Raw genomic sequence first — 20,849 nt, forward strand, 5'->3', positions numbered from 1 at the left:
TGTGTGTGTATGTGTCAGTAGGCTTTCAGGGGTCGTCTCTGATGTGCCCTCTGAGTACATGGTCTAATAAATGTCACACTGGCATCCGTGTGGATTCATTACAAGGAGTTTTTGGGTATCAAACACTCCTGGTTTCAGTGAAGAAATCATGGTGCTGGGGAACTCGAGCTTTCAAGTTCCCCACCCATTTACCCTCTATGGCTTCCCTTGAGTTACAATATTAAGGAATAGACCCCAATACTGTAGGGGCAGATCTGCTCATGCAGATCTGCGCACACCTATGATATTGTGCACCCTGCCTTAGGGCTGGTAAGGCTGGCTTGAGGGGCATCTTACCTATATCTTGGGCAGTACTAGTTGGCATGGCACACAGGCAGTGTGCCATGTCGACTGTTTTGTTTGCACCAGCCATGCATGCGCAGTGGCAGTCTGCACAGCCTAGGTGAGGTGTCCATAGAGGACCCTCTTCAGTCCCAATGCCCTAGGTACCTTTTAATAGGGACTTATAGGTGGCCTTAAGGGCCAATTTGTGGATCAGTTTTAGGGAGAGAACACTGGTACTGGGAACGTGGACAGAATGGACTCAGTACTCTACAAATCTGCATCAAATGCCAGGCAAAAAGTGTGTGTGTGTAGGGGGGGGGGGGGAGGAGGGTACTGCAACATATCCCCAACACACCCAACAGACATAAGCCTTGTGTCGCTATTAAATAGAAGTAGTTAGTTTGGTGTTAAGTAAATGTTCAAAAAGGTCTAGATCAGTGTTTCCCAAACTGTGGTCCGTGGACCCCCAGGGGTCCGTGACACATTCCCAGGGGGTCCGTAGGCAACAGTTTTAAAAGTACAGAAACATTTCTTGTATAATTAGCAGCTTTCCAGCAACAATAAAAGTGTCAAGAGAATGCCAGTGATTAATGTACCTGCTGGAGAGCGAGGAGAGTGTTGTTCAGTGGCAGCTTTGATTTAACTAATGTAGCACAAAGAGTTAATGTGCCTACTGCAAAGAACGTGTAACATGCATCTTAAAAAGCAGCATTTTATGTGCCTAGGTTCGTGGTTACTGCTTTTGTCACTTCATAAGTGACAATCGTAATCTAGCAGAGGGACCTATAAACTGTCAAAGAGCTGCTTGCAAACTGCATGGTACCAGTTAGTAACTTATATTTTGTCCCAGTTATTCATTATCCTGATGCTGCTAAAAATATATATTTGGGTGGAAATACATTTTTAATGTTAAAGTCAATGCTAGCCACTGTGTTATGCTCTGAATCCTGAGTTTGTGCTTTTCCATACCAAGCACTCTTTAAACATTTTATATACACAATGAATTACATGTATGATTCAATGTTTCTATATGTGTGTGATGTAAAGTGCTCTGACATCCTACAATGGTATGAGAGATGCTACAAAACAAATGAAATACATTTGACAGAGGGGCTATTAATTCAATATAAAATACTAAGGGTCAGATGTACGATCTGTTTTTATATGCGCCGAACGGGTTCGCGAACCCGTTTGCGCATGCAAAAACCTATTGGGCCATGTACATAGCCTATTTCGCGAGTCGCAATTTGCTTGCCACTCTCTAAATAGGTTTTGCAACTTGCTATTAGGAAGGGGCATTCCCTTCCAAATAGCGAATCTCAAAACCATGTACAAATGTTTTGAGGTCGCAAAACAGTCACAATTACCACCTACTTCAAGTAGATGGTAATGCATTCGCAAATGGGAAGGGGTCCCCAGGGGACCCCTTCCCCTTCGCAAATGCATGCAAAATTATTTTTAAGGTCAGGTAGTGGTCCCACGGACCTCTGCCTGCCCTTAGAAAATGAAACAAAAACGTTTCATTTTCTTTTCTTTTTTTTTAAATGCATGGTAAACAGGCTGCATTTTTTTTAACTGCTTTATTTAAAAGCAGTCCGAGACATGGTGGCCTGCAGAGCCCAGCAGGCCACCATCGCTGGGAGGCTGGCATTTCCAATGGGCTCGCAAATTGCGAGAGGCTCATTAATATTAATGAACCTCGCAATTTGCGACCCCATTGGGAATCCCAAACAGTGTTAAATAAACTGTTGTACATTTCATTTAGCGACTCGCAATTTGCCACTCGCAACGTGTCGCCAATTGCGAGGCGCTAAATGAAATGGTCGTACATCTGGCCCCATAATGCTTAGTACTTTGAGTATTTGTTTTGTGTGCACACGTGTGTATTTTTTTCGAATTACTGTTGTAATGTTTGAAATGTAACTCATACAAATTGCTTGGGGGTCCCCGGCTTCCAGTGGTGACTCAATGGGGGTCCTCAGGAGTCAAAAATTTGGGAACCACTGGTCTAGATCTTGAAACCTTTCTGTAACCATTACAGAAGCAGCAGCATATAAAGTAACTAAAATTACTTTACTATGGAATCAGTCTTGTCAGAGACACCACAGTCCTAAGAATACAGCCACAGTCCTAAGAATGTAGGTCACAGCGAGAGTACAGCTGGTGGCCCACATAAGAACATCAGTACCTAAGTAGTCAGTGGAGACTGGAAACACCTAACAAAATTTGCTATGGCAGCTGCTGAGCATTGTCAATACTGTTAGTTTTCGGATGGTAGGACGCACCAGACAAGTACCCTCGCCACTAACACCACTTCTCCCAGCTGCCATAGGGAGTGTCTGGATGGAAGAGGGAAGTTCATGATAATTACCCTACCTTCACCTATTTTCCCATGTACAATGTGCATTACTACCAGCACCTTCTTCAACCAATTCTACCCCCTTCTAGAGTGCAAATGTCCATCAGCTGTACATGCTGGTAACTTACAATCTCAATAGGTCTCTTTGCCGCAATGGATGCTAGGCCCCGATTCTGAGGAATCTGATTCCGGTTGATTGGAGTCTTGGTGCCTCTTGGGGTTTTCGGTTTCAACGGGGCCTGAGCAGCTGCAAAAGGAGCAGTGTATTAGCATGAGTTTATAAAGAAAGGCATACACCCCATAGCAAGCATGCTCTAATGCACCCTCAGTCAGTTTACCCTTACTGAAAGAATCAAACTGAATGGTGAAAGCTGTTATCTACTCATTTAGTAATCACATTTTCCAAGCCTGCTCCCTTTCCAACAAGTCCACATCACCAAGTAGAGGTGGAGGGGGTAGAGAACGAGAAAAGGCAGAGGAACTGGACACTACATGCACAAGAAAGGGAAAATGTTACTTACCTCTAAGAATAGGTTTGCAGCTTGGAGTGCTGTAAAGTCACTGTAAGAAAGTGGGTTTCTGTTGCAGTAACCCCCCCCACTTTTTGCCAGACTACTGATGCACTTTGACTTGATGTGGCCTGGGTCCCTGCCAATAAAGTCCCCCAAAACTAACCCAATTGGCATCTCTAGCCACAGGTCAGCAACTGGTAAATCGTTCCACAGGTACCCAGGGCACTGTGACCAGGGAAGACCTCTAAGGGCTGCAGCACTTACTGTGCCACCCTTAGAAGCACTGTACACACACACACACACGTACACACACACACACACACGTACACACACACACACGTACACACACACACACACACACACACACACACACACACACACACACACACACACACAGCCTGCGTGTTTTGGTGCAGAACAAAGTGAAGAGTCGACATGGCACAAATCCCTGTGTACAGAGAGACCATACGAGTGTAAGGTGGTAACCATGAGCACACCAATGTGCGGAATGCACTTTAACAAATAACCAACCAGGGAAAGGCTTATACCCCTCTCCCACTGGAGGGTGGCATTACAGGGGGTGTATGCACCCCAGGGAAGGGACACATTGGTCCCAACCTTTTTACCTACTTGTAACGCCCCTAAAACTAGTATTTAGGGGCAACCCTGAACCTTACTTCCTCAGACAAGAACCTGCAACAAGAAAAGAAGGACCGAACAGCGGTGCCGAAGCTAACAAGAGGAAGACACCCACTGACTTGGCCCCAGCCCTACCGGTCTGACCTTAAATCTGCTCCTGATAAATCGTGGTGTGTCCTGCAGCCAGCAACCTCGAAAACCTGTAAGACCTGCCTGCCTTCAACCACAAAGACGGTCTCCCGTGAACACTGTATTTGTTCATCTGCAACCTCTGGCTCCGGCTGGACCCTGCAAAAACCACACCACTCTGCACCCGCTGTCCATGGCCAGAGTGTGCAAACACCACGAGGAGCGATTCTGACCAGAGATCCAGCGACCCATGACCTGCCTCCAGCCGACGCCTGCAGCCTAAAACCAGTGGTTCCCGCCAACCGCGACCAGGAGCTGGTAAGAAGATCCGACCCCAAAAGGCACCCCTGCACCCGACGCCCCACGGCCTTGGGTGGCCAAACAGACGGAGGCCCCCATCCCCAATTGGATAACATTGGGCCTCAGCACTCTGCACCAGCCGCCCTCGTGCCGCTGAGGGTGTAACAAGAGTGCACCCCTGACACTGGGGGACCCAAGTCTACCCCCAGAACCTCAACCTCAACTCCCATATTTTTCTTGGAAAGGTTTCTAAGTGTGGAGTTTGAAAACCTGAAGAAATTATTTAAAATTGTACTGTTTAACAAAAACGATTTTACTTACCTGTTTACAGAAAATGTCCCAGAGTAGTATCTAGTTATACTACTATGTGTAAGAAAAGTAATCCAAAAAGTAACTTACATGGTATTTTACTGAAATGCCTATTCGAGTCTATGTACTGTATTTACAAAGTATTGCACGTCTCTGCAACTATACTGTAAGTCAAAATAAAGTGCATATGCAATTACAATTCAAACTTGTTACAAACTGCATTACTACTGTAAAGTATTTATTGCTTACCTGTGCCAGGCTTGATTGGTTCTAGAAAATAAAATTACTAAAAATATTTTTATACAAAACAATTAGTCTGAAGTTCACTTTTGGAGTGTGTGAATTCATTTGCTGACTGAGGGTGCACAACAAATGCTTAACACTGTCCTCTGATACTGCCTTACTGCTCGACCACACTAGCACAAATAGAGAGTTAAGTGCTATCTAACTTTTCCTCTGCCTACCTTTGGGTTCCACTGGACTCTGTGCACACTATATCTCACTTTGGTATGTATATACACAGAGCCAGCTTCCTACAGTCACATGCTTTGGACGCAGATATTGCAAATTATTTTTTCTCAGAAGTATGTGCCTGTTACAAGATAACTCAAAATACCTCCCCGAAACCTACAATACACCAGGACATAGACTCCACCTTCATGTATTTTCCCATAAGAGTGAGAAAGTATGCATAGTGAAGCTAAGCATGACATTCTAGGCCTGTTGATTTAATGTGAATATGTATAAGAAAAGTAACTGCTGTTCCAAAGATTACACCAGAGCTCATCTCCGGGGAGGTGAGAGGAAGCATGTGAACCTACGGCAAGCTGCAAACTAGCAAGTTACCTACCTTCGGTAACCCGCTTTCTGGTAGATGGTTTAATTGCAGATTACTCACCTTAAGAATAATTCCAGTTGCCAGTCGGGAGCTGCATTTTTAACAACAGTCACCCCAGTGTGCTGGCAGGTGGCATCGTCAGAGTATCACGACAGCCTCGCAACACCCTTGAAGTGACTGCATGGAGCCACATGGGTGCCACCACTGTAGAATGATGTCATTTATGTTTTGCATTGGGTCGCGCCAAAACATTTATTTATTTATTATGCATCTTGTATTGCGCGAACTAAACCCGGAGGTGTCAAGGCGCCTATCAAAAAAGATCAAAATGCAGGGCACATCTACTCATACGCTTGTGCAAAAAGACGTGTTTTAAGGGCAGCTCTGAAAGTCTGAAGGGAGGGGAGGGACCTTAGCTCTAATGGAAGATCGTTCCACCATTTGAGAGCCAGATGGGAGAAAGCCCTACCGCCCCATCTGGTTTTCCGAATGCGCGGGACGCAGAGAAGAAGATGATTAGAGGAGCGGAGGTTCCTGCCAGGGTTGTAGTAAGACAGGATGGATCCAATGCCTGTAGGGCTACTTTTCGCCAGAGCCTTATAGACCATACACATGGACTTAAAGACTATCCGCTCCTTGATCGGAAGCCAGTGAAGCTGCTTCCTGGCCAGCGTGGCCGAAGAGCGACGAGGAAGATCAAGGACAAATCTGGCTGCCGCATTCTGGACTACCTGCAAGCGCTGCAGCTGACTCTTATTCAGTCCAGCATACAGCGCATTGCAGTAGTCCAGGCGATAACCCAGAAGAGCGACAGCCAGTTGCCTTCTTGCCTGCAAGGAAAGGTAGTTCCTAATTTTCCTTAGGGTGTGGATTATACCCCAACAGGTAGATATCGTCCTGTTGACCTGTTGGCACATACCAAGGGTGGGGTCAATCATAACCCCGAGATTTTTAGCCGAGGAGGTAGGTTTAGGGCAGGCACCCAATGAGTCAGGCCACCACTCCATAGACCAAATGTCTTCCTTTCCGCCGAACACCATCACCTCGGTCTTCTCCCCATTCAATTTCAGTGAGTTGTAAATCATCCACTGGCTGACAGCCTCCATACAAGATCTAAAACTGGAGGCTGTCAGCTCGGTTGACTGGGAGAAAGACACGAGGATCTGGGTGTCATCCGCGTAGGAGACTACCTCCATCCCAAAGGATCTAATAAGTCTGGCAAGGGGGGTCACATAGATGTTAAAAAGGGTGGGGCTAAGCGCCGACCCCTGAGGGACCCCACATTGCACAGACAGGGATGGAGATAGAAATTTTCCCAGCATTACCCTCTGCTCTCTATGATCGAGAAAAGAGGAGAGCAACCCCAGGGCGGCCCCCCGGACCCCAATCTACCCAGTCGAGATGTTAGGACACGGGGAGACAGGGTATCGAAGGCAGCCGTGAGGTCCAGAAGGATCAGGAGGGATGTCCGACCCCCATCCACGCTCATACGGATGGAATCGAGCACCAGGGTGAGGGCGGTCAATCATGACAAATTGGAAATGACGGTGTCCTAAAAATAACTTCAGACCTTTTTAACAGGTACTTGCTACAATAAAGGGAGATGTGAGGGTAGTGTTGGTCCACCAGAAAGAGCATTACTAAAGATAAGTAACAAAATAGTTACTTACCAGTAGGAGTCGTTTTGCATCTTGAAGAATTTTCTGGATTCACAGGTTGTGCATTATTCCAACATCTAGTAGTTGAGTCCGAAAACGTTCTTGTTTTTCCAAGTTTTTTCTTCTTTTTTGTTGTGGGCGTCATCTACCACCATTTGGTGGTCAGTCCATCTTGTGTGAGGTTAGACGGCACCCCGGAAGTTTCTGCGCATTGTAGCCATCATCGGATTCTTTTCATTTCCTTTGGTGTTCATTTTCGCCTTTTATTTTTGTTCCATCTAGTTGCTCCATCTCCCATTTCGAGGGAGGTGGGTGGATCGCATGTGAATCCAGAAAATTCTTCAAGGTGCAAAACTACTGGCAAGTAATCATTTCGTTTTGCAGTATGAATCATTTTCTGGATTAAAATGCTGTGCATTAGATTAAGTAGCGTTATCCCTTCCCTTGGGTTGGTTGGATTGAAATGTGGATGTGTTCGCAAACAGGTGTTGTAGTACCTTCTGTCTCACCTGTGCTCCTTGTTCAGCTAAATATCCACACAATGTTTTGCAAAGGTGAGCGGGGATGCCCGTGTAGCTGCTACGCAAATTTCATCAATGGGGACGTTCACTAGGAACACCAGTGTATCAAATTTTTTACCCAGTAGTTTGTTCTGGGGCACCCGGGTAGTGTCTTCCTCGCCCTGCCATAGCAAGTTTGTATTGTTCCCACTATCCATCTTGCAATTGGTCCTTTAGACACTGGGGATCCCTTGCTTGCTCTGGCAAAGGACACAAATAACTGGTTGCCCTTAAGAAACTCCTTTACTCCCTGCAGATAGTACATTAAAGCTCTCAGTGTGTGTGAAGGGCTCTCTCGGCCTGTGTCCATGGCTCTTTGAAGAAAGTTAGTAGCTGTATGCTTTGGTTGACATCAACTTTGGTGTCCATCTTGGGTAGGAAATGTGGATTGTTTCCAAGGACCACCTTGTCCCTGTGGATTTGTAGGTGTGGATCCTGTATCATCGCTTGCTGACTGTGTAGCGATGTGATCGCAATAAAAAAGGCTGTCTTCAGAGTGAGTGACTTTAGATCCGATTTGTGCACAGGCTTAAAAGGTTCAGTCATTAATTGAGTTAGCATGGTGTTCAAATGCCACAATGGTGTTGGAACCAACATTGGTGGTGCAACTCTCTTAGAACCTTATAGGAATATCTTCACCACTGGGGATGTGAAGAAGTGGTTACCTGATGTACCTCTGGTGTAGGCTACTGTTGCTGCTAGTTATACATTTAGCAATGCATAGGTTAGTCCACTGTCTACCAGGTGGTCGAGGTACGCAAGTACAGTTTCCTGTTCTGTCCTGATTTTTCATCTCCTGTTGTCTGTGTACTAATGGATGCATCTGCTCAATTTATCAGCATAACATTTGTGTGTGCCCGGTTTTCTAGCTTCCCTTAGGATTTCCATAGTCCTGGGTGGAAGCTGTTAATGACTGAATTCTAGATGTTCAGGGGCCATGCCGCTAGGGTGACAGTGTCTGGTTCCGGGTGGTACACTTTTCCATCTTGCACTGCAAGCAGATCTTGTTCTGCTTTGATTGTGATCATTTGTCCCTTGGACATTTCTAGTAGGTTCGAGTATCAGGTCTGACTGGCCAATTGTGAGGCTAGGAGGATGGGCTTTGTCCTGTATCCTTGGGATCAGGGGCATCGGAGGAAAAGCATATGCAAAATTTCCTGACCAGTTTATTGACAGGGCATTTCCCTCTGGTGGTGTGAAAACCTGGAGTCGAAGTGTTGGTATTTTTGCATTCTTTGGGGTTGCGAACAGGTCTATATTTGGCATGCCTCAGACTTTCAAGATCTTTTCCTGCTTCATCTCACATTCGCGGCAGGTACTGTCCTGCTTGTTTAGTCTGTCTGCCTCAGTATTTTGTTTTCCTGGTACGTGGACTGTCTGTAGTGTGATCTATCTTTGGCTCACCCATCCCCATTTCTCCTCGGCTAGCTTGGACAGGGAGAATGATTTTAATCCGCTGTATGTAGAGATAGAACATGGCTGCTGAGTTGTCCGTTAGGACCAGTACAGTCTGACAGGTTTTGTGCACCTGGAAAGCCTTTAGGGCTAGAAATTCTGTCTTGATTTGCAGGTAATTGATGTGTTCAATTGCATCTGTGCTGTTCCATAATCCCTGTACCTTCAGGTTAACTGTGTGCACTCCCAAACACTTATGGGAAGTCTCCGTTGTTATGGTCACCGTGGGAGCTGGAGTCTTGAATGATCTCCCCCATGTTCATGTTTGTCGAATTCCACCATTGCATTTCCCTTTCTATCTTTGCTGTGACAACCAGTAGATCCTCCCAGCGGCCTGTGACTATTTGTTGCAGAACCATTCCTGAATGGGGTGCATATGCAATCTTGCATGAGTTATAAGAGGGTGGCATGATGCTATCATGCTCATCAGTTTCAGGTCAGTTCTCACTGTCAGAAACCAACCCTTCTGGTAAGAGCGAGTGTGCTCTGCAATTGCCTCTGCTCTCTTCTGGACTGGATAAGGTTGTGCAGTCCTATGGTTTATTGTTGCTCCCAGGAACCCCTTTACCTGTTCTGGTTTATTGTGAAAACAAGGTGCTTCAGTGCGGTAATCACGGTATGCATGTCCTTGTGACATTTTTCTTTTGATTGTGCAATCACTAGCTAGTCTTATATGTATGGGTAGACACGGTTTCCTTGACTCCTTAGGTGGGCTGCTACAGTCAATAACCATTATGTGCATAGTCTTGGTGCTAACTTCATGCCAAATCGGGGCACCTGGAATTGGTAATACACCTTGTCCTGAAAAAAACTGAGGTATTTGTCGCCTCTTTGGTTCATAGGCACTTGTATATAAGCCCGTGTCGATAAGCACCCTTTAGATCTAGCCTTATGATGTCCCTTCCTTAGGATCGGTATTACTCCTTGCAGTGTTGTCATCTTGGAGTGTAGAGTACAAATTAACTTGTTTAGAAATCTGAGGTCTAGGATTGGTCTTGGAGTCAGATCTTGCTTTGGCACCAGAAACTAGTGGAAAGGGGTAGTAGTTTCATTTGCTTGCGTCATTTGCTGGGACCTTTTCTATGGCTCTCCTTTGTGAGAGCTCTCTGACCTCTTTTCTGAGTTGTATGATTTGATATTAGAGCGGGGGATGTGGAGGCTTTTTGAGTCATTCTATACAGTATCCATGACTTATTAGATTCAAAATCCAATTGGCCCCAATTAGTGGAAGACCTTCTCTTATCCTGCCTCTCACAGGCGTATTGTGGTAGGGTTTAGTATTGCATGAGTCACTTGCCTGTTCGTCCTTCCCCTCTGGGAGCATGGCCTCTTCCTTGAAGGGCTGTCTTGCCGGGTGTTGCCACTGTTGGTATGTTATTTGCTGTGTGGTAAGATGTGCACTGCTTTGGGGCTACTATTGTTGCTGCCCATATATGTGAAGGGTGCCCTGCCAGCATGTTTCCTGTTTGCAGTTCCTCCTCTCCTGAAAGAATCCTTGAATTGAAGTGCCCCCATTACCTTCCTCCCTCATTCTTCTTTAATTGTTGAAGGGCATCGTCCACTGCTTGGCCAAACATTGCATCACTCATGAATGGCATGTTGATGATTGATTCTTCCACCTTCATTATGAAGCCTGATACTCCAAGCTAGGCGTGTCTCCTAAATGTTGTCTCTGTGAAACATTTACCTGCTGGCATTATCTGTTTGGCAATACCTTCCTTAAGTCCACACTGGATGCAATGTTCTTTACTTCCTACGTTGCGCCCTTGGCCCTCTTTCAGTATTCCTCTGGGAGGTGCTGCATAAGGGCCTGTGTTTCGTCCCATTGCTGGTGGCCGTAGCAAGTTAGCAATCTTCCATTGGGTAGCTGCTATTCTCTCCATCTTTCTTCCCACAATGTCAAGCCTCTTGCTTTCCTCTTCTGGCTGCCCTGTGGATGTGGTTTCAATTCCGAGCGTTTGCTACTATAATTGAGTCCGTTGTAGCATTACTCTTAATGTACTTCGGACCCTGAGTAGAATGCGAATACTAATTTTCCACTCTTAGGGTTTCAGCCCTTGTAGTGGCTGGTTCAAAGAAGGCCTCCTTCCCTTGATCCAGATTGCTAGGGAGAATGGGCACATGTAGATTTCCCTTTTGTGAGGGCATTAATGTTATAAGAAAGGAACGCGATTCCTCCCCCCTAGTTGCACCCCATATGTCTCTGCAGCCCTATTGATGAGGCTGTTGTAGAGGGATAGGTAATCTGGTGGAGATGGCCTTGTAGGAAGCTGGCTGTGTATATACTATACCAAAGCAAGGTACAGTGTGCACAGAATCCAGGGGACCCGAAAGGCTTACAGAGGTGGCAGTGTGGGCAAGCAATAAGGCTTTATCAGAGGGTAGTATTAAACATTTATTGTACACACTCAAGCAAGAAATTATGTCACACACTCAAAGACTGAACTTAGACAATTGTTTGCATCCAAAAATATTTTTTGTTGTATTTTATTTTTTAGAACCAAGTCAGACTTGGTGCAGGTAAGAAAAATAGCCCTTTTCTGGTATAATACAGTTAAATGCAACTGGCTTTGGTACAGGTAGGTCAAATATTAAACAGTTGAAATTACTTTACAGCTACTTTGCAATTACTTTGTGATTACTTGTTAGATTACTTTTGAACACCAGGAACTTTGTAATTGGGTGAGTACTTTATACGTTGTCAAATTCTATAGTAAAACCGTAGAAAATAACAGCTGTCAGACTTGAGGCATGAGACTCTAATGCAGCAATGTCATCCTATGGGATTTACTGCATAGGGTCACTTGCAAATGACTTACGGTACTGATCTTCTGGTGAGTAGGGGCTAGGGTCCAAGAGAGCACCAAGAGTTCAGTTTTCCCTGCCCTGGGGTGTCTGGGTGCAGAGGTGCTTTTAGTGGTGGTTGCTTTGAGTTCTACATGCTGTAGTCAATGGGCCAAGTACCTGGCTGCAAGGCTGGACTGAAGGACCAGTCTGGCTGAACCCAAAGGGGGGCTCTAATCTTCAGGGACACAGTCAGTAGGTTCGGACTCGTGCTGTGGGGCTCAGGTCTTTTAGTCGGCAGGTCGCTGGTGTTAAAGAGGCTCTCACCTTCGGTGTTGACCTGGAGACGGGGTAAAACAGGAACGCTGGGCCACTCTCAGAGCTGGCATCTGTGATGCTAATGTCCCTAGTCGGCTGGTCGGTCTTGGCAGTGTTGGAGTATGAACTGGACTACAAACAAGCCTTGGTTGTAGCAAGGGGTCCAGTACCCCGGGTACTGGTGCAGGGCGGCTCCTAGGGATTGGGGTGTCTCCAAAACTTTGGGAGACAGGTCTCACCTCCAAGAGCACGATGACCTCCTCCTGGGTGGCTGTTGCGTCAGTGGACCTAGTGGTCAGCAGTTTGGTGAATCAGACATTATGGTCGGTGCCAGCAGATTGCAGGAAAGTGGGTCAACCTATTCAAGAGAGATGCTGGCCAGATGGCTAAGTGCTGGCAGCCCTCCGAGGTTGCACAACTGCAGGACGAGTCGGGTTGTAACAATTGTTGGGACATGAGCAGGCAGGGCGGGTTTGGTGCCAAATTCCACTGCCTGTCCACAGTTCTCACTTCTTTCGGTAGGCAAATGTTGTAGGAGGCTGGTCCTGTATACACTATACCAAAGTAAGGTATAGTGTGCAGAGTCCAGGAGATCCCCAAAGGCTTACAATGGCTTCCTGCAGGAAAAAGTTGATACCTCCCTGGCCTGCAACCCCTCATGGTTCTCCTTCCTGAGAGTCGTTGGCATGTCTCTCCAGGAGGGCACAAAGGTGTCTCATGGAACAGGCACCTTGTGTGCCTGGGAAGGCACAGGAGTTTTAAACGCAATAAAGTTGCATAATTTCAACTTGGGATACCAGTCGGGCTAAATGTAACAAGTTGTTTGATATGAAATACCTGTAACTGCAGTTATCCAGTATTGGTGTCTTTCATAGATTCACATGCCTGAATCATTCCCCGTCATCGAGACGGGAGTCTCCGGTACATAGAAAAGCAATGTCCTATAGACATATATAGAGAAAAATAGGCCTAAGGGCCTCGCCTTAGTAGCCTATCTATGTCCTTTTGTAAAAAGGACCAAACTCCAGAAGGTAGCCAATCAGCTATCACCTCCCTCTAGAACCTTCCTGTCAGGAGCCTCAGTCTCTCAGATTTTCGTACGCACCAAGCTAGGTAGGCGTAATACTGTTAGAGAAACAAGTGAGTCCTTCCAGGGGAGGAGGGAGGGTTGCATGTGAATCTATGAAAGACACCAATCCTGGATAACTGCAGTCACAGGTAAGTAACGCATTTCTTATCCAGTATTATGGGTGTCTTTCATAGATTCACATGCCTGAATCAGAGTAGCAAGCAATACATTATGCACATTTCTGATGGAACAGCATATACCAGTCTGTAGATAATACATATCATGCGACTATGAGCCATCAATAAATAACAAGAAATAAGTAAATAAATGTGCATACCAGCGAAGGATGGCGGGAAGGAGGAAGGCTCACCTCATTGGAATAGATGGCGAAGCACAGCCTGGCCCACTGCTGCATCCTGAATCAGTTCCGTATCCAGGCAGTAGTGCCTGGTGAAGGTATGCGGCGACTTCCATGTCGCTGCTCTGCAAATGTTCAGTATTGGCACCCCAGCAAACAGTGCAGCCGATGTGGACACAGCTCTTGTAGAATGAGCTCTTACTTTGGAGTGCAATGGCCGTCCGGCTCTGTCGTGGCAAAAGGCAATTGCCGAAGATATCCATCTTGAAATACTTTGTTTGGAAAGCGGCATGCCTTTCCTTGGTCTACTAAAAGCGATGAATAGCCGATTTGTTTTCCTGAACTGTTTTGTCTTGTCAAGGTAAAATTTAAGACACCTCTTCCAGTCCAAAGAGTGCAGGGTTCTTTCAGCTGCAGTACTGGGATTTGGGAAGAATGATCGGAGGACTATAGGCTCATTTAAATGGAAGTCCGACGGGACCTTAGGAATAAACCGAGGATTAGTTCTTAAAACCACTCTGTCTTCCTTAAACTGCATGAAGGGATTTTGCATGAAAAGAGCCTGTAGTTCACGGACCCTTCTTGCTGAGGTCAGTGCCAGTAGGAGGGCTGTTTTCCAGGAGATGTATTTGACGTCTGCCCTGTGAATGGGTTCGAAAGGGTGTTTTATCAATTGGTTGAGGACCACATTCAGATGCCATGTTGGTGGAACCCTCCGTGGCCAAGGAAAGGATCTGTAGAGTCCTTTAAGGAACTGTTTTATTAACCTGTGTGACCAGAGAGAGGGCCCTTTTGAAGTTCTTGTATACCGTGAAATCGCCGCCACATGAACTCTGATGGAGGCGTGCGCAAGGCCCGACTGTGCTAGGTGTAGCAGGTATGGTAGTAGCTGCTCCGTGTAGCCTGAAAGGGATGTAGACCTTTGTCCTTACACCAAATGCAAAAGCGTTTCCACTTTAAGGAATAGGTTTTGTTTGTGCTCTCCGCTCTTGCCTTCGCGAGGACATCTTTGCACTCCAGCGGGATGTCTAGCTGGCAGAACTCTCGGTACTCAGGAGCCAAGCCGTTAATCTGAGTGATTTCAGATTCGGGTGCTGTACTTGGCCGTTGGACATCGTGAGCAGGGATGGATGTTGATACAGACGGATTGGCAGGTGAACTGAGAGGCGATGGAGGTCCGTGAACCAATGCTGCCTCAGCCAGAACGGGGCAATCAGAATCAGAGTGCAGTGCTCGGTCTTCATCTTTCTGAGGACTCTTGGTATCAGAGGGAACGGCGGAAAAGCGTACGCAAACACGTTGCGCCAGGCGATCGAAAATGCATTTCCGAGGGACCTTAACTGGGGATGCCAACTTGCGAGGTTGCGGCATTTGGCGTTCTCCCTGGTGGCAAAAAGGTCGATCTGCGGTGTCCCCCATTCCGAAAAGATGTGATCTAGCACCTCTTGGTCGAGCTCCAATTCGTGGGACATAGATCTGTGTCTGCTTAGAGCATCTGCTATGACTTTGTCCTTGCCTGGGACATACTCCGCTTTTAACGTGATACTGTGGAGCACAAGCCAGTTCCAGATTTTTTGCGATTCGCCAGATAGTGTGAGCGAACGCGTTCCTCCCGGCTTGTTCAAGTAGTGCATCGTCGTAGTGTTGTCGGTCCTGACGAGCACTGGGGAGTTCTTGATGCGCGGTAGGAAAGCCTGCAGAGCTAGAAAAACTGCCCTCAGCTCTAGGAGGTGGATATGGAGCTGCTTTTCCTGGTCCGTCCACTTACCGCTGATCTGCAATTCCTGGAGGACCGCTCCCCATCCCTCTAGAGAGGCGTCCGTTGTTACCACATGTGGGGCTGCAGGAAGCAGGAATGGTAGCCCTTGTGAGAGGTTCTTGAGCGACCTCCACCAGAGTAAAGCCGTGGTCATTTGTTGACTTATCACAATGCGATCCTCGAAAGAACCTATGCTTTGAGTCCATTGCCTGGTCAAGGCCTCCTGCAGTGGGCGAATTCTGAGCCGACAGTGGGGAATAAGCAGGATACACGAGGACATCATCCCCAAGAGGGACTTGAAAGTACGGACCAGTACATTTTTCTTCGAGGCTACTGCGGTGGCCAGAGTGATAAGCTTGTGCTTTTTCTCCTGAGATGGGAATGCTTTTGAACATTCCGTATCCAATGTCGCCCGAGAAAGGTAAGAACTCGGGAGGGCTGTAGAGTAGACTTCTCGTGATTGAGCGTCAGGCCCAGGTGCTGGAAAAGATTGAGACAGGCGCTGGAGGACTTGGCTGCGCCTTTCATAGATGGTGCTTTCACCAGCCAGTCGTCCAGATATGGGAAGACCTGGTGTCCATGCTGTCGTAGGAAAGCCGCCACTGGAGAGAGGCACTTGGTGAATATCTGAGGTGCCGACTTGAGGCCAAATGGGAGGACACAGAATTGATAGTGTTGACCCGCTGCTGCGAATCTGAGGAATTTCCTGTGGTCTTTGTGAATAGGGATGTGGTAATATGCGTCTTGCAGATCTAAAGACGTCATATAGTCCCCTTCCTCTAGTAACCCCCAAATCTACTGGATCGTAACCATGCGGAACGATTGACTCTTCAGGAATGCGTTGAGTGCCCTGAGATCTAAGATGGGCCTCCATTTCTTCCCTTTCTTTTGTATCAGAAAGAAGCGGGAATAAAATCCCTTTCCTCTGTGAGCTGATGGTACTCGCTCTATTGCTCCTTTCTTCAACATAGAAGAGACCTCTTGAAGGAGTAATTGTAAATTCCTGTGTTGCATTTTGCGAGGAGGAGTTGTCGGGGGAATTGATTTGAATTCCAACGAATGTCCGAATTGGATCAATTGGAGCACCCACCGATCTGTTGTAATTGATCTCCAATGGTCGAGGAAGTGTGTCAGTTTTCCTCCAAGTTTGAAAAAATGAGATTGTGGACGGACTGGCTGCTGGAAAAGGTCATTGGCGTCCGCCAGTGGGATTCCTTTGGTTTTTGACCTTGTTGCTGCTGGCGCTGTTGGTATTGCGATCGGCCTTGATTATAGGAGTATGTGGATTTGTTTTGGTAAGATCCTTTGTAAGAGGATTGACCTCTACCCCTGCTCCCTCGAAAGGACTGGCTCCTAAACTGTAGTGTGCCAAGCGCCCTTGCCGTGTCCGTATCTTTCTTGATCGTTTGTAAGGCCTCGTCGATTTTCTCCCCAAAGAGGTGTTGGCCATCGTAAGGCATATCCAGTATCTTAGTTTGGACCTCTTGGCGAAAAGATGTAGCTTTAAGCCACCCCTGCCTTCGCAAGACCGCAGCCCCTGCCAGCTGTCTGAAGGCGGTCATTGCAACATCCATCGCACAATCAATAAGTTCCGATGCAGATGTTTGGCCCTCTTTAAGGAGTGATTGAACCTCCTCTTTCACGGTGTCTGGTAGCTCCGCCAGATACGGAGCAATATCCTCCCACAATTGCCTGTTGTAGCGGCCCAGTAGCGCAATGGAATTAGCTACTTTCACAGTCATGGCCGACATGGTGGAAAAGCGTTTGCCAATACTGTCTAGTTTCCTACCCTCCTTGTCCAGTGGAGCTGACAATGGAGATGACGGATTCCTAGAATTTTTCTGTGCCGCCTGGGTAACCACAGAATCTGGCCTGGGATGACCAGTAAGGCAGGCTGGCGCTGTTGTTGGTGCCTAATACTTTTTGTCCAGCCGTGGTACCACTGCTGAGACTGAGGCTGGTGTCTGCATCAGCTGTTTTCCCTGCTCCCACATGTGGTCAATGATAGGAATTGATCTGGTTGTTTTTTTAACCGGGTCTTTAAAATCATACAGGAAACAGTCTGTTTCATGAGATTCCATCGTCATATGGAATCTTTTGGCCGCTCTCTCCACTAAGTTGTGAAATCCGCCAATGTCCACTGGCGGTGAGTCTGAGGTAGTGGGCTCAGGTGTGGCAGGAGAAGGAGCGAGTAGTCATCATCTCTATGGTCAGACTGGTCATCTCGGACATCTCCATCCTCCGGCTCTTCAACTTCCTCGTCAGAAGACGGGACATCCTGCACTGGCTCTCTTTCCTGACGCATCACTAATGGTGATGGTCTAGGCCGTGAAGATGGCGTCGGTCCAGATGTAGCTGGATTTGTCCCCGTTGATGGAGCAGAGGTCGATTCAGGAAATCGCTGCTTGTAGTCTTGAATCAAGAACTGCAAGTCTGAAACCATAGACACTGGAAGGCATACCATTGGCGTGACTTGCGTTTGGACTTGTGAATGCTCAGTCTCTTCTGTAAATTCCACTTCATCCCCCTCATCATCAGTGCTTTGGCACTTCACTATTAGGTGTGAAGGACTGGTGGACTGTCCGTACAGATCCTCGTCTGAGTCCTCGTCCTGCAGTAGGCAAGTTGGGGGCAACCTTTGCACCCTACTGGGAGACGTTAAGTCTGGAGTTATTGACTTTTTTGTGCCCTTTTTTCCTAGAGGGGTTTGATGCAAACCGTCTGCTGGTGTTAATGGCCCTGGCGTCGATGGTGGGATCGTAGACGGCTGAATGGCAGCTGACGACGGAGAAATCAACTCCGATTGCTTCCATATTGTCGACGATGACGTCGTCGTCGACTGAATATCAATCGTCGTTGTTGGCGCCTTCGTCGACGGCACCTTCGTCGACGGCACCTTCGTCGACGGCACCTTCGTCGACGGCACCTTCGTCGACGGTGCGCTCATCGCCGTCTTAGTCGACGGCACGCTCGTCGACGAGAGTGCCTTTGTCGACGGCGTAGGCGACGACTGTTTTGGCTTCGTCGTCGACACTGATGTCGTAGTTGACGTCGTCGACGAAATCTTTATCATCGCCGATGGCTTTTTAATGAGGATAATCGACGACACAGGCATACCCGCCGTCGACGATGGAGTAGACGTCGAAGAGAAGGCTGACGACGCCGTAACATAGACTGGAGAGACAGTCTTCTTCTGCGCTGAGGAAAGCGTCGACGAAGTCGTCGTCGACGACGGCGCAGGCTTCCTGAAGGCAGGAACCTCCTTGTCAGACGTTGTGGATTTTGCCTTCTGAAGACTTTTTGACAGTCTTTTTAGGAGGAACGTCTGTAGGGCTAGGGGAAGCAACCCATGGCCTCGTCAAGGATAATTTAGAGGAAACGGAAGCTATCTCACCGTCCTCTGAAGACTCCAGGTTGTCTCTGGTTTTCAGCCTGTTCAATCAGAGTAATAGTCGTCCTTCTCTGTCTTTTAGAGTTTTTGTAGAGAATGTTCTACAAATTCTACATTCTTTTGGAGTATGGTCCGGATAAAGACAGTATAAGCAGGTTTCATGCTTATCATCAACATGGAGCCTCTTCTTACCACAAGAAGAGCAAGCTCTGAAGAGACCCTTCTTCTGTTGATCAGCCATGGTAGAACTATGAAGAAAATATCCAATTTCTGTGAAGAAAAGAGTTTAAACAAGGAAACCTGAGGAGAACTCAGGTGGAGACTCCCTAGCACAACGTGCGGTAGAAAATCTGAGAGACTGAGGCTCCTGACAGGAAGGTTCTAGAGGGAGGTGATAGATGATTGGCTACCTTCTGGAGTTTGGTCCTTTTTACAAAAGGACATAGATAGGCTACTAAGGCGAGGCACTTAGGCCTATTTTTCTCTATATATGTCTATAGGACATTGCTTTTCTATGTGCCGGAGACTCCTGTCTCGACGATGGGGAATGATTCAGGCATGTGAATCTATGAAAGACACCCATAATACTGGATAACTTGGAGTGCTCACTTTGGTTGCACCGTTCAGGAGTTAGCACTGCTGAGGGATCAGTGTGTAAGCCTGTACTCGCCAATGGGGTGACCAAGTCTCTCCACAGTAAAAAACGTTTGTTTTGCATTTTTACTGTCAGGACATAGAGAGTACATGTACTGTCTGCGTTATATGTTGCACCCTGCCTTTAGGACTCAATAGACTTCCCAGATGGGTGATTTACACACGCTTACAGGGGAAGTGGTGGCCTTGCTTACAGGGGAAGTGGTGGCCTTGGCCTTGCGCTCAATGGTAGTCGGACTAGTAGAGCACAACAGTCTGCAGTAGTGGACTAGGGGACATGTTTTACTTGGAGGACCTCCAGAGTGGCACAATCAGTGCTGCAAGCCTTGGGGTGCCCCTCTAACTTACTTGCCCTGGTTACCAGGGTGCTATTTACTAGGGACTTATAGGTAAGTTACCCATTTCCAATTAGGTATAGCCAATTCGGCAAACACTTTAGGGTCATGCCATTGGCACAGAGGTCTGGTTAATAGGCCTCAGTGCACTTTGAGTAAAAAAAACAGCAGCCTCAGCTGAAAAACTTGGGGGTGACTATACAAAGTAATATCCTTATAGTCTATAAATAAATAAAAAAAAGGGTTTCTGTACTGTGCATTGTTGTAGGAAGCTGTCTGTGTATATACTGTAACAAAGTAAGGTATAGTGTGCACAGAGTCCAGTGGATCCCCAAAGGCTTACAGAGTAGATAATACTTTACTCTCTATTGTGGTAGTGTGGGCGAGCAGTAAGGCTTTATCAGAGGGTAGTGTTATTGTACACACTCAGGCAAGAAATGTGACACACTCAAAGACTGAACTCGGACCAATTGTTTGTAGCAAAAATATTTTAGTTGGATTTTATTTTTTAGAACCAAGCAGGACTTGGTACAGGTAAATAGAATTGTACTTTTCTAAACGGAAAAAGCAAGCTGGATGAATTATGAATTTTCTTACAGGTTTGTTAAAATATGCAAATACCGTTGTAATTACTTTTGATTACTTTTCAGGATTATTTTTTCTACTCAATCTGATATGCCTAGATATCAAACAGACCTTTCCTGGATGAAAGGTAAGTAAGCCACTTTTACTCAAAGAAAAGTTTTAGGTTTTCATACAATTCTCAACTCCACACTTGGAACTTTCTTCACAGAAAAAGTCAATGCAGTTCTGTGGTAGAAAATCAGGTTATCAGTTTAATGGCGGGTAATCGGTCTTGAAAGTTCGGTTTCTGGGGTTAAAACCAGGGTTCCCCCAGGATCAAGGATGCATTCAGAGCACCCTCAAGTTCAAGTTCGAGAATTTGTATAGCGCACTACTCACCCAGAGGGTCTCAAGGCGCTTGAGGGAGGGGGGTACTTTACTTATCGAATATCCAAGTTTTTAGTTGCTTTCTGGAGAGGTGGTTCTGTGTAAGGCGGAAGTGGGTGGGGAGGGAATTCCAAGTCTTGGCCGCTA

At 46.8% G+C, this 20,849-nt stretch overlaps 1 protein-coding gene across 2 annotated transcripts in view; it reads right to left on the reverse strand.

Annotated features, from left to right (window-relative positions):
- MTA2 (metastasis associated 1 family member 2) overlaps window positions 1–20,849 on the reverse strand; it is a 386,348-nt gene that overhangs the window by 87,029 nt on the left and 278,470 nt on the right. For both annotated transcript variants that reach the window (XM_078660594.1, XM_078660595.1), the window contains exon 16: window positions 2,812–2,930. In XM_078660594.1, coding sequence (XP_078516720.1) covers window positions 2,812–2,930 — 119 coding nt within the window. The remainder of the gene's footprint in view (window positions 1–2,811; window positions 2,931–20,849) is intronic.

This window comes from Lissotriton helveticus, chromosome 9, assembly GCF_964261635.1.
Source record: "Lissotriton helveticus chromosome 9, aLisHel1.1, whole genome shotgun sequence".
In the NCBI taxonomy this organism is placed as follows: domain Eukaryota; kingdom Metazoa; phylum Chordata; class Amphibia; order Caudata; family Salamandridae; genus Lissotriton; species Lissotriton helveticus.